Source organism: Aquarana catesbeiana, linkage group LG04, assembly GCF_042186555.1.
Source record: "Aquarana catesbeiana isolate 2022-GZ linkage group LG04, ASM4218655v1, whole genome shotgun sequence".
NCBI classification, from domain to species: domain Eukaryota; kingdom Metazoa; phylum Chordata; class Amphibia; order Anura; family Ranidae; genus Aquarana; species Aquarana catesbeiana.
This window is the reverse complement of record NC_133327.1, coordinates 521381468-521406008: the sequence shown is the minus strand read 5'-3', so window position 1 is coordinate 521406008 and position 24541 is coordinate 521381468. Positions and strand designations below refer to the sequence as shown.

At 42.2% G+C, this 24541-nt stretch overlaps 1 protein-coding gene across 3 annotated transcripts in view; it reads right to left on the bottom strand.

The window, feature by feature from the left end:
- Positions 1-24541, bottom strand: part of LOC141140515 (sulfotransferase 6B1-like) — a 58444-nt gene that overhangs the window by 13839 nt on the left and 20064 nt on the right. For all 3 annotated transcript variants that reach the window (XR_012243951.1, XM_073627796.1, XM_073627795.1), the window contains exons 2-4: positions 23395-23504; positions 8903-8992; positions 1783-1909 (exon numbers count right to left, since the gene is read on the bottom strand). Coding sequence is in view for 2 of the 3 variants with exons in the window: in XM_073627796.1 (XP_073483897.1) it covers positions 1783-1909; positions 8903-8992; positions 23395-23504 (327 nt within the window). In the remaining variant the exon portion in view is untranslated. The remainder of the gene's footprint in view (positions 1-1782; positions 1910-8902; positions 8993-23394; positions 23505-24541) is intronic.

The following is a 24541-nucleotide window of genomic DNA, read 5'->3' as shown; positions in this document are numbered from 1 at the left end:
GGAATGCGCTTCTATCTGCTCATTCTGGCGAGAGGCCCATCATACATTGCAGCAACTTACAGACATTTCCATTATTAATGATCCAGCAGCTGTCCTCTTAAATCAGACCCCTCTTTCTGGAAAATGTTACTAAAAATCACTACTTGTACATCTCTTGAATTTCCCAAGGGCCTGTATTGCAATTATGTAGAAATAGCAGTCTTCATCCACAGTAGCAGAATGGTTTGCTAGGGTGAATGATATACAACACATGGAGCAACTTACAGCTGCCCTAAGGAATAAATATGAAGAACACACATCTAGATGGTTCCACTGGGAACAATATCAATTATCAGTTGAATATTTACAGTTTTGAGAAGCCCCTCTCTACTCTCTTGTTTGTGTGTTCCAGGGGGCACTTTCAGGGATTGCCTCTCTGACACCCCTCCCTCTTAAAGTGTTACTAAACCCACAACAGTAAAATCAGTCTGTATATGCAGTAAAGCATGCTTATTATACTCACTGTGGAACCTAAAGAGTTAATTCTCTGCATTATGTAAAAAGGCTGTTTGATTCTGTCTTCTCAGATCCTCCCCTTCTTCTACAGCCCTCAAATCATCACCTGGAAGAACAGAGCCTTGGGGGCAAGCTGCACATGTCCAGTTTAGTGTGTATTGCTAGAGAGTTTATTTTTTTATTGGGAGAGTGTATGTGATCAGCACAGGGCAAATCGGCACTGTCCAGACAGAGGGTCAGGGGTCATGCAGCATCATAGGACAATCAGGGGAAAATAAAAACTCCTCCTACAAGCTTTAATCAGACACTGATAGAAGTCACAAGACTGCTCTAACTTCTGATGAGAAAAGGTATTTAGCAGTTTATATTTTCTAAAACTATTGCATTTCCATGTTCTGTGTACTGTGGGAGACCAGGGGGGTTATTTACAAAAGGCAAATCCACTTGCAGTGCACTTGGAAGTGCAGTCGCTCTAAATCTAAGGGGAAGATCTGAAATGAGGGGAAGCTCTGCTGATTTTATTATCCAGTCATGTGCAAGCTAAAATGCTGTTTTTTTTTTTTTCCTTGCATGTCCCTCTCGGATCTACAGCGACTTTATTTCCAAGTGCACTTTCAGTGCACTTTCAAGTGCATTTTCAGTGCAAAGTGGATTTTCCTTTAGTAAAAAACCCCCCAGATATAGTGAATACAGGGTCCTGGATTTAGTAACACTTTAATATAACATTTTTTTACTATTATTTATTTATTAATTATTCTTTTCTCCACCATAAGAAACCCCCTCTCTGCTTTTTTCCTTCCCCTATTTTCAATACTGTTTACCGTTCATCCCTAGCATTAAAAATCATAGAAAACTGGTGAGCATTGGGCTTGTAAATGTTACTGACATTATGCCCCTTCTAGGGGACCAAGATGGGACAGTTGATACTCCTTTAATTTTCCAAAGTTACAATTCACTTTAAAAAGTGAGACACGCTCTATTCCTTTGGGAAATCAAACCCACTTTACCTGTAGGTAAAAACAATTGGCAATTAACAGGTAAAGTTTTTACATTTCACAGACAGCTTACAATACCATATCACCTTTTATAAAGATGTACTGATATTGTAAGCTAAAATAAGGCTAACATTATGCAAAACTTTACAAAGCACGATACAGTTGTAAATATAAAAATATGTCAAGAAAACAAATAGGTGATAAAACAGTGTGTTAGATTTACTTTGTTTTGTCTCTTTTTTAGTGCACCTCTTTTTCTAATTGTGCATTTTTAAAAACATTCAGTCAGTACCATTTCCAGATATATAATCCTTGAAGAACAAGTCCCAAGATTCATATGTAGGAAGCACGGGATTGTTGTTTGTGAAATGATAGTAAGACACCGCTGTATCTTTTGGATTCCGAAGGATAAGTAACATCTGCAACAGAAACAGAGTTAAAATTGGTATATAAAAAACAAAAAAAAAAACCCATTGGGGTTGATTTACTAAAGGCAAATCCAGGTTGCACTACAAGTGCACTGCAACTGCACTTGGAAGTATAGTCGCTTTAGATCTGAGGGAAAGATTTGAAATGAGGGGAAGCTCTGTTGATTTTATCATCCAATCATATACAAGCAAAAATGCTGTTTTTTATTTTCCTTGCATGTCCCCCTCAGATCTACAGCGACTGTACTTCCAAGTGCACTTGTAGTGCAAAGGGGATTTGCCTTTAATAAATAAACCCCATTGTGTTACTTCAGCAACATATCCACATGATTATTATCATATTTTGTATACATTGTTATAATATTTATAGTTGCATAATACAATGTATACTGTATATCAGGGCTAAGTAACACCCCCGGCACTGGTGCCGCCATCGGCACTCAAAGCCTCTTTTGCCGATACTCGACTCCCTCCCCATCAGCAGAGCAGTGCAGGGAAGTGTCAGTGAGACACTAATGTATTCCAATTTCAGAATTTCCCATGTCGCACCTGCACTGAGGGGGAGGCACTTTGCCCCCACACATTGTGAAAGATGGGAAACATTGTCTGGTTCTCTAACTTTGCTGTAGCTTCGATTGTCGGCTTTTGTGATGGGAAAGAGATTGGGTGCAGTTCTGCTGGGGGGGGGTCCCTGTTTCCAGGAGGAGGAGGACTGTCATTGGCCACTGCTAACCCAATCACAGCCCTGCTAGCCCCGTCCACCATCTGGAGGAAGATTGATTCTCACTACCAATCTCAGAAAGAAGGGATTTCACTGTGATTGAGAAAACCACAATCAGGTGACAGTTTGTGGAATTACTGTTGAGCTTCTAGGAATTTTGTTGAAATTATTCCTGAACCTTTGTGTCACTTACTACTGAACCCCTGCACTCCGTGTCCCTTTAAGCCAGAGCCAGTATTCAGAGCAATGAAAATCACACACAACTTTTGCTGCGGCACTTCGTGCCACACATTTTCTCAGCTGCGGGGGCCCAACTTATGATCCTGCACACAGGCCCACTACTTTCAGAAAATGCCCCTGACCTGAGCTCATCATTGTACATCCATTCCAGATGCTTGTATGTAACATCACATTACATACATCACATATGTCACATACATCACATACGTCACATACAAGCACGTGGGCTGGATGCGAGAGGTGGATCAGCAGGATGAGTGTGCCAGGACAAGTAGATGTGTCTCATTTCTGCTTCCTTTCACCACTCTGCATATCACGCATATCATAGATAAGAAGAGGGCACAGTGGTGGAGCAGATGAGCAGGAGGATACAGCGGTGGGGAAAATGATCAGGAGGGTTTCAGAGGCGGGACAGAAGAGCAGAAGGGTACAGTGGTGGGGCAGATGTGCAGGGAGGTACAGTGGTGGAAGAGATGAGAAGGGGGTTACAGTGGTGGGACAGACGAGCAGAAGGGTTAAGTGTTGGGCCAGATGAGAAGGAGGCTTAATAGTGGGACAGAAAAGCAGGGGGGTAGAGCAGTGGGGCAGAAGGAGGTGTATTGGTGGGACAGATGATCAGGGGGTTACAGTGGTGGGTCAGGAGAGCAGGGGGAACAGAGGTGAGACAAATGTGCAGGAAGTGCATTGGTGGGGCAGATGAGAAAGCGGGTTACATCTAAAAGTCAGTGAAATATATTAGACATCAAGTAAACATGCTGTGCATGAAGTTCATGTTTTGAAAGCAGAAAAAATGGGCATCCCAGTTTGTTGTGTATAGAGCAGACCTGTCAGGTTGTGAAAATAATGTCACCGGCGCAAAAAATTTTATATATATATATATATATATATATATATATATATATATATATATATATATATATAAAAATGAAATATTTGCAAAGTAGATTTGCTGCAGTCTTAATGTGCTATACCATGTATAGGAAAAAATGTATTCAAAATAGTGTGACTGCGCTAATCAATATATATATGTGCATATATATATTATTACTACTAAAGAGGTGTTTCAACTTTTGTATTTATGCATGTCAACCTTATTCTTTTGAAGTGCAAAATGACAAAATATAAAAATATATGTAATAAAAAATATACAAAAAATGCCAGAATTTATAGAGTTAATACAGGATCACAATTATAAACCATGTACATATATCATAAGTCTCCAATGTTCATTCTATTTTGACATGTATATTCAAAGTGCTCTTGTGCTTCAAATTTCATCCAAGCTGCATAACCATGACTTTTCACCACTTCTTGTGCCACCACCACCTTCTAAAATGGTCACTTACCAGAGCCTAGAAAAAGTCTTGCCTTTGGTTCATACAGGGATAACCACTCCACTATCCTGGCGTTCCTCCAGTCAGTTAACCACTAGATGTTTCTTAATGCTCAATGTTGATATCTCATAATGATTAAAGATTTATCATTGTGCAGTATGTTTTATAAAATACATTTTCTTGTAACCATTAAAAACATAAAGAGTGCACACTCACATTTCCCAGTGCCTTAAACCGGCACTGAGTCTGTCCAGCGTTCTGTAGTGGGGCTCTATTAGGTCGCTTAGTTTCTCGTTCCTTCCTCCAAGCCTCGTTTTGGTTCGGGTTAGTGACCGCAAGTGACGTTCGTAATTACCCAGAAGCCTTTACGCGTTTTGCATTCATACATGCGTCCTCAGGAAGCTTCCTGAGGACGCATGTATGAATGTGAAACGCATAGAGCCCCACAACAGAACGTTGGAGTGGAGTAGTTATCCCTATATGAACCAAAGGCAAAATTTTTTCTAGGCTCTGGTGAGTGACCATTTTAGAAGGTGGTGGTGGCACAAGAAGTGGTGAAAAGTCATGATTATGCAGCACGGATGAAATTAGAAGCACAAGAGCACTTTGAGTATACATGTTAAAACAGCATGAACACTGGAGACTTATGATATATGTACATGGTTTATAATTGTGATTCCTGTTTCACTCTATAAATTCTGGAATTTTTTGTATATTTTTTATTTTTATTTTTTATTACATATATTTTTATATTTTGTCACGTTGCACTTCAAAAGAATGAGGTTGACACGCATAAATAAAAAAGTTGAAACACCACATTAGTGGTAATAATATATATATATGAACATATATGGATTAGTGCAGTCACACTATTTTGAATACAGACCTGTCAGGTTGCCCATGCTGACAAGTATCCACATCCAAAAGCATCTACAATGGGCACATTCATTAGAAATGGACCATGGAGCAATGAAAGAAGGCGGCCTGGTTTGATGAATCACTTTTGTTTTTACATCATGTGGATGGCCAGGTGCATGTACATTGCTTACCAGGAGGAAAGATAATACCAGGATGCAGATAATATCAGGATGCATGAGAAGAAGGCAAGCTGGCAGAAGCAGTGTAATGCTTTTGGAAATGCTCTGCTGGAAAACCCTGGTCCTGCCATTCATGTGGATTTTACTTTGACATGTACCACCTACCTAAACACTGTTTCTCACCAACTACACTTCTTCATGGAAATGTTATTCCTTGATGGCAGGGGCCTCTTTCAGCAGGATAACGCACCCTGACACACTGCAAAAGAGGGTCAAGAATGGTCTGAGGAGCACACCAAATTTAAGGTGTAAATCGGCCTACAAACTCTCCAAATATAAATTGAGCATCTGTGGGATGTGGTGGAAAAAGCAGGTCTGATCCATGAAGGCCCCAACTCACAACTTACATTGCTTAAAGGATCTGCTACTGATGGCTTGTTGCCAGATATCACAGAATACTTTCAGAGTTCTAGTGGCATCCATGCCGTAATGGGTCAGGGCTGTTTTGATGACAAAAGAGGTTGCTTTGGCGGCAGAAGGGGGACCTACTCAATATTAGGTGGGTCATCATAATGTTATGGCTGATCGGTGTATTTCAGATAAATAACCCTATTTTCTCATATATTTTTGTGCTCAGTCATTTATTAACTACATGCTCATATGTATGCCCCTTGGCTCCTCGCTAATGGATGTGATTTGATACACAACAGATTGCATGAAAGCACTGTCACGTGTGGCAGTTCAACTGTGTTTACAAAAAATACAGCTTTTTCTGTTTTAGTGTGTTGGACAGTCCATTCAAATGAATGCAAGAAAAACACTGTGAGGAAGTTATTGTAACCATCACCATCATCTTGTATTCTTGTATGCTATCTGTCCATTAACTTTTAAAGTAGAATTCTAGTGAAATACTAACTATACCTAAACCTGCTCCCACCCCTATTCTTAGACTGTTATAACTACCCTGTAAAGAAAGATGATTATACTTACCTATTCTGAGAGCTCTTTGGTCCAGTCACATGATTCAGTGTAGAGGAGGGACTGCCGACAACAAATGCCCTATAATAAGTCTATGGGTGACATCATCGGCCAGGCTCTGCAGTCATTGGTGGCGATCTCCCCTCTTCACTGAAGCCAGTCACTGGAGAGATCATGTGACTGGACTGGAGAGCCCTCAGAATAGATAAGTATAGACATCTTTCCATTACAAGGTAGTTAGACTAGGCTTAGAATGGGGGTGGGAGCAGGGGAGCAAGCTTAGATATACAGTAGTTAGTATGTTGTATTTGACTGGAATTCTACTTTAAGTGTTATAAAAGGGGATTGGCTAAATCTTTGGAGAACGAAATGAAAAGAAAAATTACATAGCTAATAGTTCAATGTTATTTTTGTAAGTTTGCAAGAAAGGTAAGTGCACTTTCAAAGTGTAATTAAACCCAAATCATTAAAAACTGTCAGTACATGCTATTCATACTCATGCAGTCACTATTGGATTTGTTTTCTGTATTCTGTAAAACCTTCTTGATCCTGCTGCTCACTGTTCCTCATTGCTTGTCTGTGTCCCCGCTGCAGCTTGAGATTGTGTAGATCAGTCATTGCCACAGCTACTGAGCATGTTCTGGTTTCAGTTCCCTTCTGAGCTCTTCATTTCCTCCTTTTTCTTAGCTGTGCAGCTCATGTGACTATAGAGTCACACATGTGGGCATATACTGTACACTCTGGATAAATGACAGGACACTCACTCCCTCCTCCTCCGTGCCCACCAATCAGCTAAACACAATTGGGCAGGATATTACATGTTGATTGATGGAGGCTTCACCTCCCTGTAATTCTAAACACATCCAAACAATAGACACAGTATGGAGGGGCATGAAACAGGCTGTGGTTGGCAGAACCTCCCCCTAGATAGCCCACACTCAGTGGTGTAACTACCACCATAGCGACCCATGCGGGCGCTATGGGGCCCGCAGCCGAGTGGGGCCCAGTGAGGATAAGGGCACCGCCTGCACAGTCTCCCAGCCAGGGGAAGAGAGAGGAAAGGAAGAGGCGAGCTGTCCGTATCAGCAGAGAGCTGAATTGTCCAATGTAAGAGCTTTCATTAGAACTTCCAGTGTTCCCGGGGCTCACGTCACATAGCTCCACCTTTTGGCCCGGTGCCTTTGATAGACAGAACGCCGATCCAATGCGGGACATGTGACGTCATCAAAGGCGTTGGGCCAAGAGGTGGGGCTATTTGATGATGAGCCCCGGGGAGACAGGAAATTCAAATGAAAGCTATTACAGCGGGCAATCCCGCTCTCTGCTGATCCGGGTGGCTTGCCTCTTCCTCTGCATAGGTGGGGCTGTATGGGGCACAGGCAGACCAGGCTGTATGGGGCACAGGTCACGCTGTATGGGGCACAGGTCACGCTGTATGGGGCACAGGTCACGCTGCATTGACACTAGGGCAGCTGTGGGGGGGGCTGTTTGCAGGGGGGCCCCATACAACATTTTGCTATGGGGCCCTGCTATTTCTAGTTACGCCCCTGCCCACACTATATTTTTGTACAAAAATAAGAAAGATTTGAGTTCAAAAACATGTTTGTATGACTCTTGCCACTGATGTTTCCTTACAGCTGGGCTGGGAAAGAGCTGGGTCACATGACAGCTGTATTTTATATAGTTACATAGTTAGTCGGGTTGAAAAAAGACACAAGTCCATCCTGTTCAACCATAAAAAAATAAATAAATAAAATAAAAAATATTGTACAATCCAATATACCCAATTATATACCCACAGTTGATCTAGAGGAGGCCAAAAACCCCCAGCAGAGCATGCTCCAATTTGCTACAGCAGGGGAAAAAATTCCTTCCTGATCCCCCAAGGGGCAATCGGATTTTCCCTGGATTAACTTTATCTATAAATGTTAGTACCCAGTTACATTATGTACATTTAGGAAAGAATCCAGGCCTTTCTTAAAGCAATCTACTGAGCTAGCCAGAACCATCTCTGGAGGGAGTCTATTCCACATTTTCACAGCTCTAATGTTCAATGGGAGCTTGTTGTCAGAAATTCCGACCATGTGTAGGCTCCATCGGACATTTTCCATCGGAATTTCCGTCACACAAAATTTGAGATCTGGATCTCAAATTTTCCGACAACAAAATCCGTTGTCGAAAATTCCGATCATGTGTACACAATTCCGACACACAAAATTCCACGCATCCTCGGAATCAAGTAGAAGAGCCGCACTGGCTATTGAACTTCATTTTTCTCGGCTCATCGTACGTGTTGTACGTCACCGCGTTCTTGATGTTCGGAATTTCCAAGTTTTGTGTGACCATGTGTATGCAAGACAAGTTTGAGCCAACATCCGTCGGAAAAAATCCATGGATTTTGTTGTCGGAATGTCCGATCGTGTGTACAGGGCATAACTGTGAAGAAACCTTTCCGTATTTGGAGAAGAAATCTCTTCTCCTCTAGACGTAATGATTATGAAAAAAGGCACTTAGATGCGTTTTTATAGTAAAATAAATACAGTACCATCATCCATATACATAAAGAGAAGGGATAAGGTAAATTAAACAGTGTGTTTAATATCACTTTAACATACTGTATAGCTAAAACCTAAGTATAAAAAATATATGTTTAATTGGTTCACTTATACAATACCTTGGTCTTCTTTTCAAAAAAGGTTTTAGGAATAATTTCATATGAAATATGTGATGCTAAGATCCTTGGTGAAGGCTCTTGATTCAGGTACTTTAGAGAAGGAAAATAAATATTGTTGGTAGATTAAGCTTCATGTTTATTTCATGTACAATTCATGTTCATATTTATTTTTCATTAAAAAAAAAAAATGTACAGTATGTATAGAGGCAGAGGGGAAATAAAGCATTTGTCTGTTGAAGTCACAGATGAAGCAAAAGTTATTAGCCCAAGTTATCGTTTTTTTGCCCACATCCCCCACACACACTCTTAAAGTGGGGTTCCACCCAAAAAAACAAAAATACCTGAAAAATTCTAAAAAAAAAAAACAAAAAAAATTTGGATTTTTTTTTTTTTTACTTACATCTAAATGCCTGTTGCTAGGTGGTCCCTCGTAGTCTGCCTCTTCCTTTGCCTGGGCTGGTGACATCACTTCCCCCTCGGCACAGGAAGGGCTCGGCTCTGCTCCCTCCCTCCTGTCAATCATCTGGGACCCATTACAGGTCCCAGGTGATTGAGCGGCCAATCACGGCGCGCGGCGCCGCTCGCGAATGCGCAGTGGGTGCCAGGCTGTGAAGCCCACAGTTGAAATGCCGGCGCCGACGAGCGGAGGGGGTGGACAAGCGGGGCTTCGATCCCCCGCATCGCTGGACCCAGGGACAGGTAAGTCTCCAATTAAAAGTCAGCAGCTGCAGTATTTGTAGCTGCTGACTTTTATTTTTTTATTTTTTTAATGGACCCCCTGGGTGGAACTCCTCTTTAAACTGATTAGTGGGGATTTCCCTGTTTAGTACCCTACTAATCAAGTCAGGTTGTCACTATTCAGAGCTGCTTGGCTTTTTTTTTTACAGCCAAAAGGGAAAAGAGAACCCCAAGTCCCTAATCAAGGAGCAGTGTATAAATATATACAATGTTACAAAATCTTTATTAGTGTGTAAAATATACAATTGTGATAAAAAAATTGCTCTCTCTCTCTCTCTCTCTCTCTCCCTCTCTCTCTCTCTCTCTCTCTCTCTCTCTCTCTCTCTCTCTCTCTCTCTCTCTCTCTCTCTCTCTCTCTCTCTCTCTCTCTCTCTCTCTCTCTCTAGGTTTGTAAGTTACATGATGTAGATGGTCCTCTAGGCTCTACATTGTGTAATTTACAAGCCTGTATCATTATATATATATATATATATATATATATATATATATATATAGCAATTTTTTATCACAATTGTATTTTTTATACACTAATAAAGATTTTGTAACATTTTGTATACAGTATTTACTTTTTTGTTTATTATATGATGCACCAAACACCCCCCTAATCCAGGCTCCTTGATTGGGGACTTGGGGTTCTCTGTTTCCCTTTTGGCTTACAATATAATACGGGATGGTGCCAGGATTTTTTTTATTTAATTGTGACACGGTCTCTCCCCCCACATAAATATTTACATAAATTCATACATTTATTTATATAAATATTTACATTTCTTTTGACCTGTCCTTAAAAATCCATTACTTTAGGTGAAAAATGCTCTACTGAAGTGAATTACCCACAGTGGAAACTGTCATCCTGTCATGTTTATATTGTAAAGTGCAGTAATGCAATGATATATATATTTATATATATATATATATATATACATATATATACCGTATTTATCGGCGTATAACAGGGTCAGTGCCCATCTGCAGCCTCACCATTGCCATCAATGCAGCCTGATCAATGCCCATCTGCAGCCTCACAAGTGCCATTAATGCAGCTTCATTAGTCTACATCAATGCAGCCTCACCATTGCCATCAATGCAGCAGCCTCACCATTGCCATCAATGCAGCAGCCTCACCACTGCCATCAGTGGTCCAATGGCGGCCCAGGAGACAGGACTTTCTATTACAGAGGCCGCCAAGTAAACAGGAGATTCTCACTGTATTTAATCTGACGGCGCTCATCCCGCCCCCCTCCCTGTCCCCTCAGAGGCAGCTAAAATTGAAGTATTGGCGTATAACAAGCACGCGCTATTTGCGCCCGATTTTCATGATGAAAAAGTGAGTGTTATGCGCCAATAAATACAGTGTATATATATATATATATATATATATATATATATATATATACATATATATATATATATGGGAGGAAATTTGGTGGGACTTTCCTGAAAGCCCCACCAAATTTCCTCCCTTATTTATATATATATATATATATATATAATATTCAGGAATGTTGGTGCCTTCTTGTTGACATTGTCACCTGTCCATATTAACCACTAACTCTTAACTAGTGATGAAGTGATAAAACCTGGACTCGCTTTGAGCAGGGTTATGACTAAAGTTCGGGCGCTGAATATGAACCCTATAGAAGTCAAGGGAAGCTAAATGTTCCATGTCCATTTTCTGGGCTAATAGAGGGATTGTTAAACAAATGGCATGGGAGGCTGGGCACTGCCCTTGGGTGTAGGTACCAAAGCAAATAACATTTTTACAAAATTCTTTTTTTAGCGGGGAGCAGCGATTTTTAGACTGTTTAACCGGTTCCCGACCAGCCACCGCAGTTATACTGCGGCAGGTTGGCTCCCCTGGGCAAGCCATCGTAGCTGTACATCGGCTATTTAAGACGTTGCAGGAGGCGCACGCGTGCCCACGGTGTGTCCCCTGAGCAGATGCGAGTGCCCAGCGGGCGCGATGACCGCCGGGCAACCGCGATCGCTTGTGACAGAGCAAGAACCGGGACCTGTGTGTGTAAACACACAAATCCCGGTTCTGTCAGGGGAGAGGAGACCGATCGTGTGTTCATACTAAGTATGAACACCGACCGGTCTCCTCCCCTAGCCAGTCCCATCCCCCCCACAGTTAGAACATACCTAGGGAACACAGTTAACCCCTTGATCACCCCTAGTGTTAAACCCTTCCCTGCCAGTGACATTTCTACAGTAATCAGTGCATTTTTAAAGCACTGATCACTGTATAAATGTCACTGGTCTCAAAAATGTGTCAAAAGTGTCCAATTTGTCCGCCGCAATATCGCAGTACCAGTAAAAAAAAAAAAATAATAATAAAAATGCCATAAATCTATCCCCTATTTTGTAGAAGCTATATCTTTTGTGCAAACCAATCAATAAAAATAAAAACCGCAGAGGTGATCAAATACCACCAAAAGAAAGCTCTATTTGTGGGAAAAAAAGGACGTAAATTTTGTTTGGGTACAGCGTTGCAACGACCGCATAATTGTCAGTTAAAGCGACGCAGTGTCGTATCGCAAAAAATGGCCTGGTCAGGAAGGTGGTAAATTCTTCAGGGGCTGAAATGGTTAAAGTGAAACATAAAAAATGCAAAACTCCATTGGTTAACATGCCTGAGGAGTGCCCTGGTCCTGCCTATGAAGTCACTCATTTGTGTCATGTATATAGCGTACTACAGCAAAACTGACCTTAACAAAGAAAAACAGGTTTTAAACTGCTTGTAAAATTACAGCGTTTGACCACCTTGTCCTGGGGCTGGTAATTCCATTAATTCCTACCAGACTCTTATCCTAGATAAGGGATGGATATAGATGTTAGTGTGAGAATCCCACACATAAGGCAGACGTCAACTGTTATAAACAAAGAGGCAGGATCAACCAGGTGATGTCATTGACAAAATATGGTCAATGAGGTCACTATAAATCCCATGACTTAATTAATCAAAATGGTCACATCTAACTATGGTCAATGACGTTATCCAAGAGACCCCGCCCCCTTTATAGTTCAGCTGCCATCCACCAGACCTGAGGTGAAGGGAAAAGACCTATGCCAGAGAATGGCCTTTGTGGACATCAAGAATCATGATTGATATGGATCTACAGTGCTGGATGACATGATAATAGGTGTACGCTGCAGGACATTGTTTGGAATTTTTTTATTTACTAAATAACTTGTCTCTGTGCTTTTATATAAACTTTATATTTTTTACAATGTACCCCTTACATGGAGGGGGCCGGTATCTGGGTGCTCCCTTATTCTGATAAGCCCCCTGCTCTCTGACCACCACATCCAGAGGGCCAGAAATAAGGGGAAGAGGTTTTTGTCCTCATCAACAGCCACCCCTCCATGTTGAGTGTGTAGCACCCTCTAGTGTACTAGGGATGATAGTACATATGGCAGCCAAGCCTGGGTGTGTTTTTTTGATCAGGAAAGTGACTCAGAATAGAGTTGGGTGACTCACAGGTGGTGTCACCAGGACCTCCCACTTCTTTCCAGAATGTTCTGGTGTTTTCTGAAAAGAGAGGTGGAGAGGAGAGATGGAGCCACCTGGGGTGTTCTGAGGAGCCCTAACCAATAGCCAATCTGGATTGGCAGGGGGGCAGGCCTCCTTAAATACCCAGGGTCAGCCCAGCTGAGGAGTAGTTGATTGGGTGGAAAATGGAGAAGGTGCGTTAGGCTGTCGGGGCCTTGGAGGGAGCTCCCCAGTCTGGGGGTGGGTGACCTTGGGCCCTGGGCTCGGGTGCGAACAGAACCCTCTTAGAACCTAGTCTGCAAGCAAGGAAGTTCAGGAGGAGAAGAGGAGATTGTATATACCGTGTTGTATTTAGTTGGTCCCAATATCGACTGTCGATTATCTGGGCATCTCATAAGTTCCCTATCCAAGTTAAATCCCCCTCAATAAAATACAAAAAACAAGTGCAAGGACTGCTTTCGTGCCTCTGGAAGCTTGAAATGTGTGTGCCTGGCTGGGCAGGGTGACAGGTGGACTACTACACTCAGCAGCCCCTACGGGGGTACTGCTACAAGTGCATGTGGTCTGGAGGGAAGGGCGCACATTTGTCTGCTCCCTTTCCTGGCCTGCCAGGCTGAATGCTCAGATAAGGGTCTTGTATACATTGGGGGGGGGGGGATTTCATGTTTTTATTTCTTGATTTTTGAGTGGGCTTGGGTAGAAAGGAAATGTTGAATCTGCCTATACGACCAGAACGGAATTAGAAAGGGATGTAGCTACTAAGTCTTCGTAGGAGCGAGGGGATCCGCAAGTAAAAAATTGATTTGCTAATACTTTGTGGTGTAGCCATTCCTGACTGAGAAAGGAAGTTGAGACTCCCGGTATGAAGTTGGGGTTCCCTCTCAGCGGGGTTAGGGGTCCAGGAACTGAGGAGACTGTCAAAGTTTTTATCGTTTGGCCAAAGGCCACGAGAGATGGCTGAATAAGAGGGTGGATTACGATCTCTGGAGGCCAATGTCGGGGCGGCACCCAAGGTAGGGACCCAAGGGGGAACTGTGTAAATGAGTTTTCTAGGGTCACCCAGATCTTTCCAGCCTCATGAATGTTCCAATCTACAATTCGTGTAAGATGGCTTGCCAGGAAATATTTATAGAGGTCTGGTAGCCCAATACCACCTCCAGATTTTGGGAGTGTAAGTCGAGTGTATTTAATATGGGGTGGGGAGTTTCTCCATATAAACAGTGAGCATGCCTTCTTGTATGCTGCAAAGAAGGAGGTTGGTAGGTTGATAGGGACGCATTGAATGAGGTATAAAAGACGTGGTAGAGTTATGATTTTTAGGAGAGCGGACCGACCAAACCATGAGACGTTGAGGTTTCCCCATTCTTTGAGATCACGTTGGGTTCTTTTCAGGGCAACTAAAAAGCTCTCGTTATATAGGTCAGCTAGTTTCGCCGTAATTTGGATACCAAGGTAAGTGATGGCCTTCTGGTTCCATAGAAAAGGGAAGGAGCTCTGACATCTCTCTACCTCTGTTTTTGTAAGGGAGATATTCAGGGCATGTGATTTCGCATAATTAATATTTAGGTGTGATAGAGTCCCAAAATCTTTCAGCAGGTTAGGTATGGAAGTACATGGGGAGGTCAAGGAAAGGAGGACGTTGTCTGCGAAAGCAGCTACCTTATATTCCTTTTCCCGTATTGAAATGCCTTTAATATTAGGGTTGTCTCTTAATCGATTAAGGAATGGTTCCAGTAAAAGCACGAAAACTAGAGGGGACAGGGGGCAACCCTGACGGGTACCATTACTTATGGTGAAGGCGTCCGACAGGTGACCATTGACTCTCACGTTTGCACTTGGAGAAGAATATAAAGCCAAGAGGTGGGCTAACATACGAGAGTGAAGACCAATTATCTTTAACACCTCATGCATGTAATCCCAGGCCACCCTGTCGAACGCCTTCTCGGCATCTAGGGATAGGAAAAAACCTTGGGTTTTCGAGGTAGAGAGCCAATGGTGGAGATTTAAGGCTAACCAAAACAGAAAAAATCTCCTGCGCTCAGGTTTCTAGATATTCGGTGTGTGATGTAATAAGGCCAAAGAACTTCAGTGGTGTCTGCTGTCTTGCAGCCCTCTTCAGAATATGGGTATTCATAGACTACAAGAGAAACAAAAGAAAGAGAGGGCGCACCGACCTAGTGCATTACCACTGATGGCGTTTATTAAAAGAGTGAAATAACAAATAAATACTCACAAACAAGCATGAATTAAGGCATGGACATAGACTGCAGGTAAGCAGTGACAGGCATCAGAATAAAACCGGGACCGAACATCAGGTGGATACGGAAAAGGCTGACGCGTTTCGGGGGAGAACCCCTTTCCTCAGAGCCTAAGCGGGTGGTGACTGCTCGCAAGTAGGAGCCCCCCCCCCCCTGCGTAGAGTTATTCCATCATACACATCCTTCATGGCCATGGGAGTTATCGAGTACCCATCCTTAGATTGGGAGGGTCCCCACCTGTTCTGCTGGGGTCCCTCTCTGTTAGGACTCAGCTAGATGCTCAGTATATTCAGTATAGGGTTTCTTTTTTGCAAGATTCATTTATGTAGGTTTTATGTGGTTTTAAATAATTTTTTTATATATATATATATATATATGTTTTTATATATAGTAATTATATATATATATTTTCTATGTGCATTTGCAACAGTATATATGTTTTCTACATTGGGTACAGTTCATATCACTTGCGACTTATTAGAAATCAGCGGGGATATGGCGTTAGAAAGTCCTATGTTAAGAATCTATTACCCATTTAGGTGCTCCACTTTCCGCTATAGCCTCATTTGTATATGACTTATGTCGAGATTGGGTCGACAGGAGTGCACTTAATTTGTGTTCACCTCCGTATTGACAAATGTTCATGATTTTATAATTAATAGTAATCACTGTGTCTTGGTTTTATAGTGAATTTTACAATTTCTAATTTCTATATTTTTTATGTTATTTTTTTATGTTATTTTAATTTATAATTCCAATGTTGGGTTAAGTATGATCACTCCCCTCATGTACATCAATACTAATTTCCAGAGAGGGTGGGTATGTGTGTATATATATATATATATATATATATATATATATATATATATATATATATATATATATATATATATGTATATGTATCTATATACACACGTATAGAGTTTTGAGATGAGGTCTATATTATGATTCAACATATGATGCAATGCAGTGTATAAACGTAGATGTGGTTATTTTAGTATATCCTCTATATACAGTTTTGTGGAGATATATTATTCTTCACTGGGGACTTTCTAACGATTACCCATCAGGTGTATTGTGGTCGCGTTGTCTGTGACCTTTCTAGTTACTTCCAGCATCAGCATCAGCCCCCTCCTTCTGGCCCTCCCTTCTTCCCTCCCCTCTTCCCCTTCCCTTTCTCCCCTCCCCCTGATTGTACTTCTTTAATACCAATGGATAGGTATCCTATACAATCAGACTGAGCTAGCCCAGGAGGTGCCAAGCCCTTTATACTCTCTAATTTTCACGTGCCTGCACAGTGAGGATGCGTGCGCACCCACACTCCATTGCTCATGACGAGCATGATGGTGGTCGGAGGTAGCGGGGTGGAACGCACATCCACCCACACTTCCTGGTTGTGTCCACTGCGCAGGCGGAGATGATGTCCTAGCCAGCTGGAATTCGCCGGTGGATCGCAAACGCACCCGCACTTCCGGGTCTTCAAGGCGGCGTGCGTTCCACCGGCAATTGATGTCCTCTGAAAGTCCCCTGATGCTTTCTCCGGTATGTACTGCTTACACCACGTCTTTTACTATGCGGCAACTGTGGAGGTGACACAGAAGGTATTGTTGCCTGGCCACCTCCGCCTGTTTACATTCAATTTACATTTGTTTTACATTTGCCTTTGTGATGTGGCCTGATCATTGCCCCTGTTAGACAGTCTCCACCTGCCTGCATGTGAGATCCATTCTTGTGCATTATGATTGGGTACACTGACTGCACCAATTATATCAACATTGATCGATTAGTATGTACATTCCTTCTATGGACGTGTAGAACACTATCGCCATGATGTCACCATGACGATATGGAGCCATTAGAGAAGGTCATTTCAGCTTGGAGGGTGTGCTTTCAGTGCAAGTGGGAGTGGCCATGGTGGGCTGGTGCTGGTGTTTACTGGGAGGATTAGTCATATGCACACACACATATATAGAGGGGCTCCTACTTGCGAGCAGTCACCACCCGCTTAGGCTCTGAGGAAAGGGGTTCTCCCCCAAAACGCGTCAGCCTTTTCCGTATCCACCTGATGTCCGGTCCCGGTTTTATTCTGATGCCTGTCACTGCTTACCTGCAGTCTATGTCCATGCCTTAATTCATGCTTGTTTGTGAGTATTTATTTGTTATTTTACTCTTTTAATAAAGGCCATCAGTGGTAATGCACTAGGTCAGTGCGCCCTCTCTTCCTTTTGTTTCTCTTGGAGATTTAAGGCTCAAATGGTGTTGTCCCTAGCCTCCCTCCCTGGGACAAAACCCACCTGGTCAGAGGAGATAAGGTCGGGTAGAAGCGGGGATAACCTGTTAGCTAGGATTTTGGCATGAAGTTTGATATCCACGTTGAGAAGGGTTATGGGTCTATAGTTCTGTACTTGTGTGACATCTTTCCCCTCTTTTGGTATGACCGTAATGTGGGCCTCTAGCATGCGACCAACTGAGACCTCGGGACTTGCCAGGGCATTAAAAGTGGCTATCAATTTTGGGGATACGGTGAAAAAGCATTTGTAATATTGCAGTGTAAACCCGTCTGGGCCTGGGCTCTTACCCGTTTTCATTTGCTTTAAGGCGACTTTGAGCTCCTCTACAGAAAGGGGTTGTTCCATTTCTTTAGCCTGCGTCCGCGAGAGTGGTTTTGGGCAATATTGTGTTAGGAAGCCCCTAATGGTTTCTAAACTCCTTTCTGCCTGATCTGGGTTCTGGTTGGTGGACTTTAAGTTATACAAGTTTTTGTAGTAATGTTCAAAGCATTTTGCAATGTCCTCGTTTCTAGAGAATGTGCCCTGTTGATTTCGAATCTGGTAGATTGTGGTAGAGGGTCTAGAGACTCGTACTACTCGCGCCAGCATCCTCCCACACTTATTACCCTGTTCATAAAAGACTTTCTGATGGAGAACGTAACGGCATCTTGTACGTTTCCCTAGTTCTTCTAGTAACAAAGAGCGAGAGTGTGACAGTTCTGTTAGGGACTGTTGAGAGTGGGAGTGTGAGGCCTCTAAACGTCTAATTTTATCGATTAGCTTTACAATATTGTTTTGACGTTGCCTTTTGACCTTTGCTGCCTGAGCCATTAGTTCCCCCCGAATAACACATTTGTGCGCTTCCCATAGGGTAGTTGGAGATATAAAAAATGGTAATGAATGCAGCGCTAGGTATGAAGAATAACAGGGTGATGAACTATCACCCTGTGTGCATATATTGTGTATGGTGTTTACTAGTGATAATACTTATAAATCAAAATAAACAAAGTGAAAGGACAGTCCCAAAAGACTTGAAGGAATGTCCATAATGAAATAAAAGTTCATTAACACATGAAGTGTAGTGTTCTTTATGTGGAAAAAGAAAAAAACATATGTGGATGATGCTTCCAAATCAATGCGGAATCTTCATGCATTCAGAATCGACATATGAGTAGCAGAAGTGGATACGCCTACCGGAGGAGGTGGACACAATCACCATACGGCGGAGTGTCATACTGGCTTAAGGATCAATCGATCCCAGGGATGCTTGCTAGGAGGCACTGGTGGTAGGTTCCATTTAGGGCGACCGTGGCTGTAAGGTGATGCTCAGATCCACAGTGGATGGATGGATGACCTTCACTGGAAGCAGACCGCTGGAGAATACGACTTCCACCACATGGAAAATCAGTTCATAAGGAAAAAGAAAAAGATCTCCACATAGGGCATGAATCCAGTATAAAAAATTTATTGAAAGATGCCGGAGAGAAAAAGTTCTTTACAAGCACCGAATAAGATGAATAACATGAAGAGTTTTCGACCATCCTAACATCAAAATCGGCCTAAAATCTGTTTATGAACATAAAGACATCGTGATCCGCCCCGCCGACAAAGGGGGGGCCTGGTGATTCTTGATAAAAAAGATTACCATATAGAGATGTGTCGCATTCTTAGTGACTATAAAACCTATATGGTTCTCCCTCGAGACCCTACTAGGGAGTTTAAAAAATGTCTAGTTATATTACAAAACCCCCTGGCAGACCCATCATAAGCGGGATTGATTCAATAACATCCCGAGTCGGCTGCTATATAGACTTTTATCACCAACCGTTTGTGTGTAAAGTCCCATCATACCTTAAAGATACAGATGACACCATCCGCCGTCTGGAGTCCGTTGAATACCAGGACAACCTCATCCTTGTCACTGCGGATGTCACAGCATTATACACCTGCATCCCACACAAACTAGGTTTGGCTGCTGTGAAACACTATCTAGCCACCAGTAAAAGTATCCCGCCATTGCAGCAATGTTATATCATGGAATTTCTCTGATTTGCTACACAAACGAAGCCTGTATGACACTCCGCCGTATGGTGATTGTGTCCACCTCCTCCTGTAAGCGTATCCACTTCTGCTACTCATATGTCGATTCTGAATGCATGAAGATTCCGCATTGATTTGGAAGCATCATCCACATATGTTTTTCTCTTTCTCCACATAAAGAACACTACACTTCATGTGTTGAACTTTTATTTCATTATGGACATTCCTTCCAGTCTTTTGGGACTGTCCTTTCACTTTGTTTATTTTGGTTTATAAGTATTATCACCAGTAAACACCATACACAATATATGCACACAGGGTTATAGTTCATCACCCTGTTTTTCATCATACCTAGCACTGCATTCATTACCATTTTTTATTTTTCACTGCACGGTTCACTATACTGTTTGATGCTGGCAGCTACAATTTTACTATTTTATTATTTTTGTAGTAGCGCAACTATATATTGTTTTATTAGTTGGAGATATATTCGGTGTGGCGTTTTCTATGAAGTACTGGCGGATTTGAGATTCTAGGCGTGAGGTGAATTCCACATCCTTAAGTAACGCGGAGTTTAAAACGCCAGGTTTTGGTTCTTGGAACTGAGTCCGGAAAGGTCAGAGTAACCGAAATAGGATGATGGTCTGAGAGGTACATTGGGTCTATTGTTGCATGTGAGAGATAAGTCAAGTCAGGTTGGGAAAAAAAGAAATAATCTATACGTGAGTATTTTTGAAATGGAATGGAATAAAAAGTATAGTCTTTAACTGAGGGAAATAACGCGCGCCACGTATCGTGCAATGCCAGACCCTGAAGTTGTAATTTGATTTGGCGAAGAGCTTGGTAGGACAGCATAGAGGTACCAGAGGAAGTATCAATGTCTGGATTGAGGGGGACATTGAAGTCTCCCCCCAATAGGACTACACCCTTCCTGAAGGAAGACAGGAGATCACCTATCTTCCTAAAGAATGAGACCTGGTGTTCGTTTGGGGCGTAAATATTCGCCAGTGTAAGTGGCTTGGAGGCATATAGGCCCTTAATAAGGACGTATCTGCCCTCGGGATCCACCAGGGAGTCTGATAGTTGAAAAGGCGCGTGCTTGGATATTAATATGGAAGTCCCTTTGGTCTTTGCGGTAGGGTTCGTGGAGTGAATGGCTGTCTGGTATTGATGGTTAGTGATTTTAGGGATAGAATTCGAACGGAAGTGGGTTTCCTGAAGGAGTACAAATTGGGCCTTCTGCTTGGTAAGGGCAGACAGGACTTGCGATCGTTTTTCTGGTACATTTAGGCCTTTTATGTTAAGCGACACACACTTCAGCGATGAGTTTCCCTGCATAGTGCAAAAGGAGCTAGGGTAAGGGCTATAAAACAAGACTCTCACTTGCCTTGGTTCAAGGAGCGCCTGCCTGTAGTGGGGACTGCTACATATTTTTAGGAAAAAAATCCCAAAAAGCGTTTATTGATTGGTTTGCGAAAAGTTATAGCGTCTACAAAATAGGGGATAGATTTATGATTTATGGCATTTTTTTTTTTTTTTTTACAAGTAATGGCGGTGATCATCGATTTTTAGCGGGACTGTGACATCCGCTAAAATGATGGTAAAACACCGCTAAAAATAGCGGAGCTTTACCGCCGACGCCCCCCCCGCCCCAATGTGAAACCGCCCCTACTGTAGTTTAAATCAGTTTAATACATACCAGGTGCATCAAAACAAGGTGTTCAGTGTTTGTTTTGTTTCTAAACTGCCACAGCCTGAATAGAAAAGCCTGGCCCTTGCCAGCAGCTGCAGAGTGAGACCCTTGTTCTCTGTCGGGAGGCAGTGGTCACACTGTAGATGTCTAATGTGCCCTCTATTGGGGTAAACCTAAAGCTCTTAAATTAGCACCTGGAATGTATTTAAGTTAAGTAAAAATAAAAATTGCAATTGGGCTTTAAAGTATGCCAGGTGCTACCCTCTGCTCCTAATTTTATATTTTGATACCTTTAACCACTTCAGCCCCGGAAGGATTTGCCCCCTTCCTGACCAGGCCATTTTTTGCGATACGGCACTGGGTCACTTTTATTCACAATTGCGTGGTCGTGCAACGTTGTACCCAAACAAAATGTATGTCCATTTTTCCCCACAAATAGAGCTTTCTTTTGGTGGTATTGTATATTGCAGATCAGCATCTGACTGTGAATTTGTGCCACATCCAAAATTATTTATACATAACAGCAAAGGGGGGTCCCCTAGTGGTGGACTTTTCAGGCACATGTAAAAATCATAAAAGAGGTATACTTAGTACAAATATAATTTATTGAATTAACATAATAAAATATGACAACAACTGTAACATCTATTGTTAGGAATGTGAATCCATCAGTATTACAATCGTGTATATACAGAGTTTTGAAGCGGTACTTTTTCACCCAAGCTTTTCGGAGTAAATTAAACTCCTTCCCCAGGGGTAGTGTACGCTTTAAATGGTTATTAAACACTGTATTGGCTGATTTGACATTCCATAAAATTTGTGATTAAAAACATCGACAGTGACAAAGTCTGTCTGCCCAGTATGCTCTTGATTCCAATATGAACAAATATCTATGTGTTGGAGATGATGTAAACAGGTAGAGGTGGGTTTTTTTACTCCACCAAGAGTATATATACCATATATATATGTTGTTCTCTTCAAAAAGAAAAGAAAAACCCAAGAAATATGGGCGTAAACTAAATGCTTGAGGCTCCACTGAGGCCGAGAGGCAAATCCTGAAGGTGGCTCAAAAGTTGATGTTCATAGATTTATCTATTGATAAATGACATGAGAGTGAATCGGATCAAGAAGCTGTTCAGGCCGGTAACATCCCACAGTGTGTGGAGGATGGTATTTGATCACGTCTGCGGTTTGTATTTTTTGCGCTATAAACAAAAAAAGCCACAATTTTGAAAAAAACACAATATTTTGTATTTTTTGCTATATTAAATATCCCAATTTAAAAAAAAAACAAACAAACAAATCTCTTCATCAGTTTAGGCTGATATGTATTCTTTTACATATTTATGGTAGAAAAAAATTGCAATAAGCTTATATTGATTGGTTTGCACAAAAGTTATAGCGTCTACAAAATAGGGGATAGATTTATGGCATTTTTATTATTGTTTTTTTTACTAGTAATGGTGGCAATCTGCGATTTTTATCGGGACTGAGACATTGCGGCGGACAAATCGGACACTTTTTTGGGACCATTGCCATTTATACAGCAATCAGTGCTATAAATAGCCACTGATTATTGTATAAATGTCATTGGCAGGAAAGGGGTTAACACTAGGGGGCGATCAAGGGGTTAAATATTTTCCCTATGTGTGTTCTAACTGTGGGGGGAATGTGGCTGACTAGAGGAGGAGACAGAGCGTGTGTTCCTACTTGGTAGGAACACACGCTCTGTCTCCTCTCCCCTGACAAAACCGGGATTTGTGTGTTTACACACACAGATCCCGGTTCTCCCTCTGTCACAAGTGATCGCGGGTGCCCGGCAGTCATCGCGCCCTCTGGGCACGCGCATTGGCTCCGGGGACATGCTGTGGGCGCGCGCTTGCTACAGCGTCTTAAAGAGCCGACGTACAGCAGTCGTAGCTGGTCGGGAAGGGGTTAACAAATCAGTTTTGTATTATCCATATGCAGTATTTAAAGCCATGACAGATTTTAATACCTACCTCATATTTCTCTGGCTTTCCAAATTCCAGCATACCTTTATCCATTGTCGGCTCTTTGTTATATATTTCCAATAGCATTTCATGTAGTATCTGTAGAGTCCAGTTTGTTCCTACAATGCAGTATAGCACATTATACCTTGATGAGTTTTAGCAGTTAAGGCACTTAAAAGCTAGGTTTTCACTTGTGAGTGCGCGTTTCATAGCTACAGCCGCCCATTTATTTTAATATGCTGCTGTACACTCAAAAAATGTGGGGAAAGAAAACGACCTCCAACATTGGTTTCAATGGATACAATATTAACCCCCAACATTGGTGTCAGTGGACATAATATTTACCCTGGTATTGGTGTCAGTGGATGCAAAAAATAGCCCCCAGCACTGGTGTCAGTACAATAAATCGCATCTACAACAGTGGTCGGTAGCAGTACAATTTAGCCCCATCCCCTCACATTGATGGTTAGTGGAACTTAAAGTTCATCCCCCCCCCCCGAATTGGTGGTCAGTGGAAGGGAAAGGTAACCCCCATATCCCCCACATTGGTTGTCACTGGCAGGGAAAGTTAATCCCACATCCCCCACTGCATTAGTGGTTAGTGGCAGTGAAATTTACCCCCCATCTCACCTGCATTGGAGGTCAGAGGTAATTCCCCCCTTTCCCCCCCGCATTGGTGATCATTGTCATTGAAAGTTAATCCTATTGGTGGTCATCATCTAGTCACACGCTTTGATGCCCACTCTCTCTCTCTGAGGGCAAAACTTTGCTTGTCTTGTGGGTGGAGATAACTTCGCTTCACAGTACAGTCTGTAACTCAGAGAATGTTCTAATGCTTAGTACCCTGCTGCCCAACTGAGGCCAAATAGCTGGGTCCAGGAAGCTGCCCCTCCCCTTTTTTGCTTTCACAAAAAGTAGTTTTCTAGAATGCTATTACCTAAGCCAAGTGGTTTTCTGACTTGGTGGCCCCCTTTCCTGTCAGTTCTCCTTCCTACTTTTTCATAAGAATAAGGTCTACATTTGTTTCCCTCCTTTCTTTCCAACCTTATTCTGACCTTCCAAAACAACATTGTCTGTCTTTCCTTTCTTTTGCCATTCACTCTCTCGACCTTGGTAAGTAGTTCTCCACAACCCTGATGCGGTGCAGGCCCTCAAT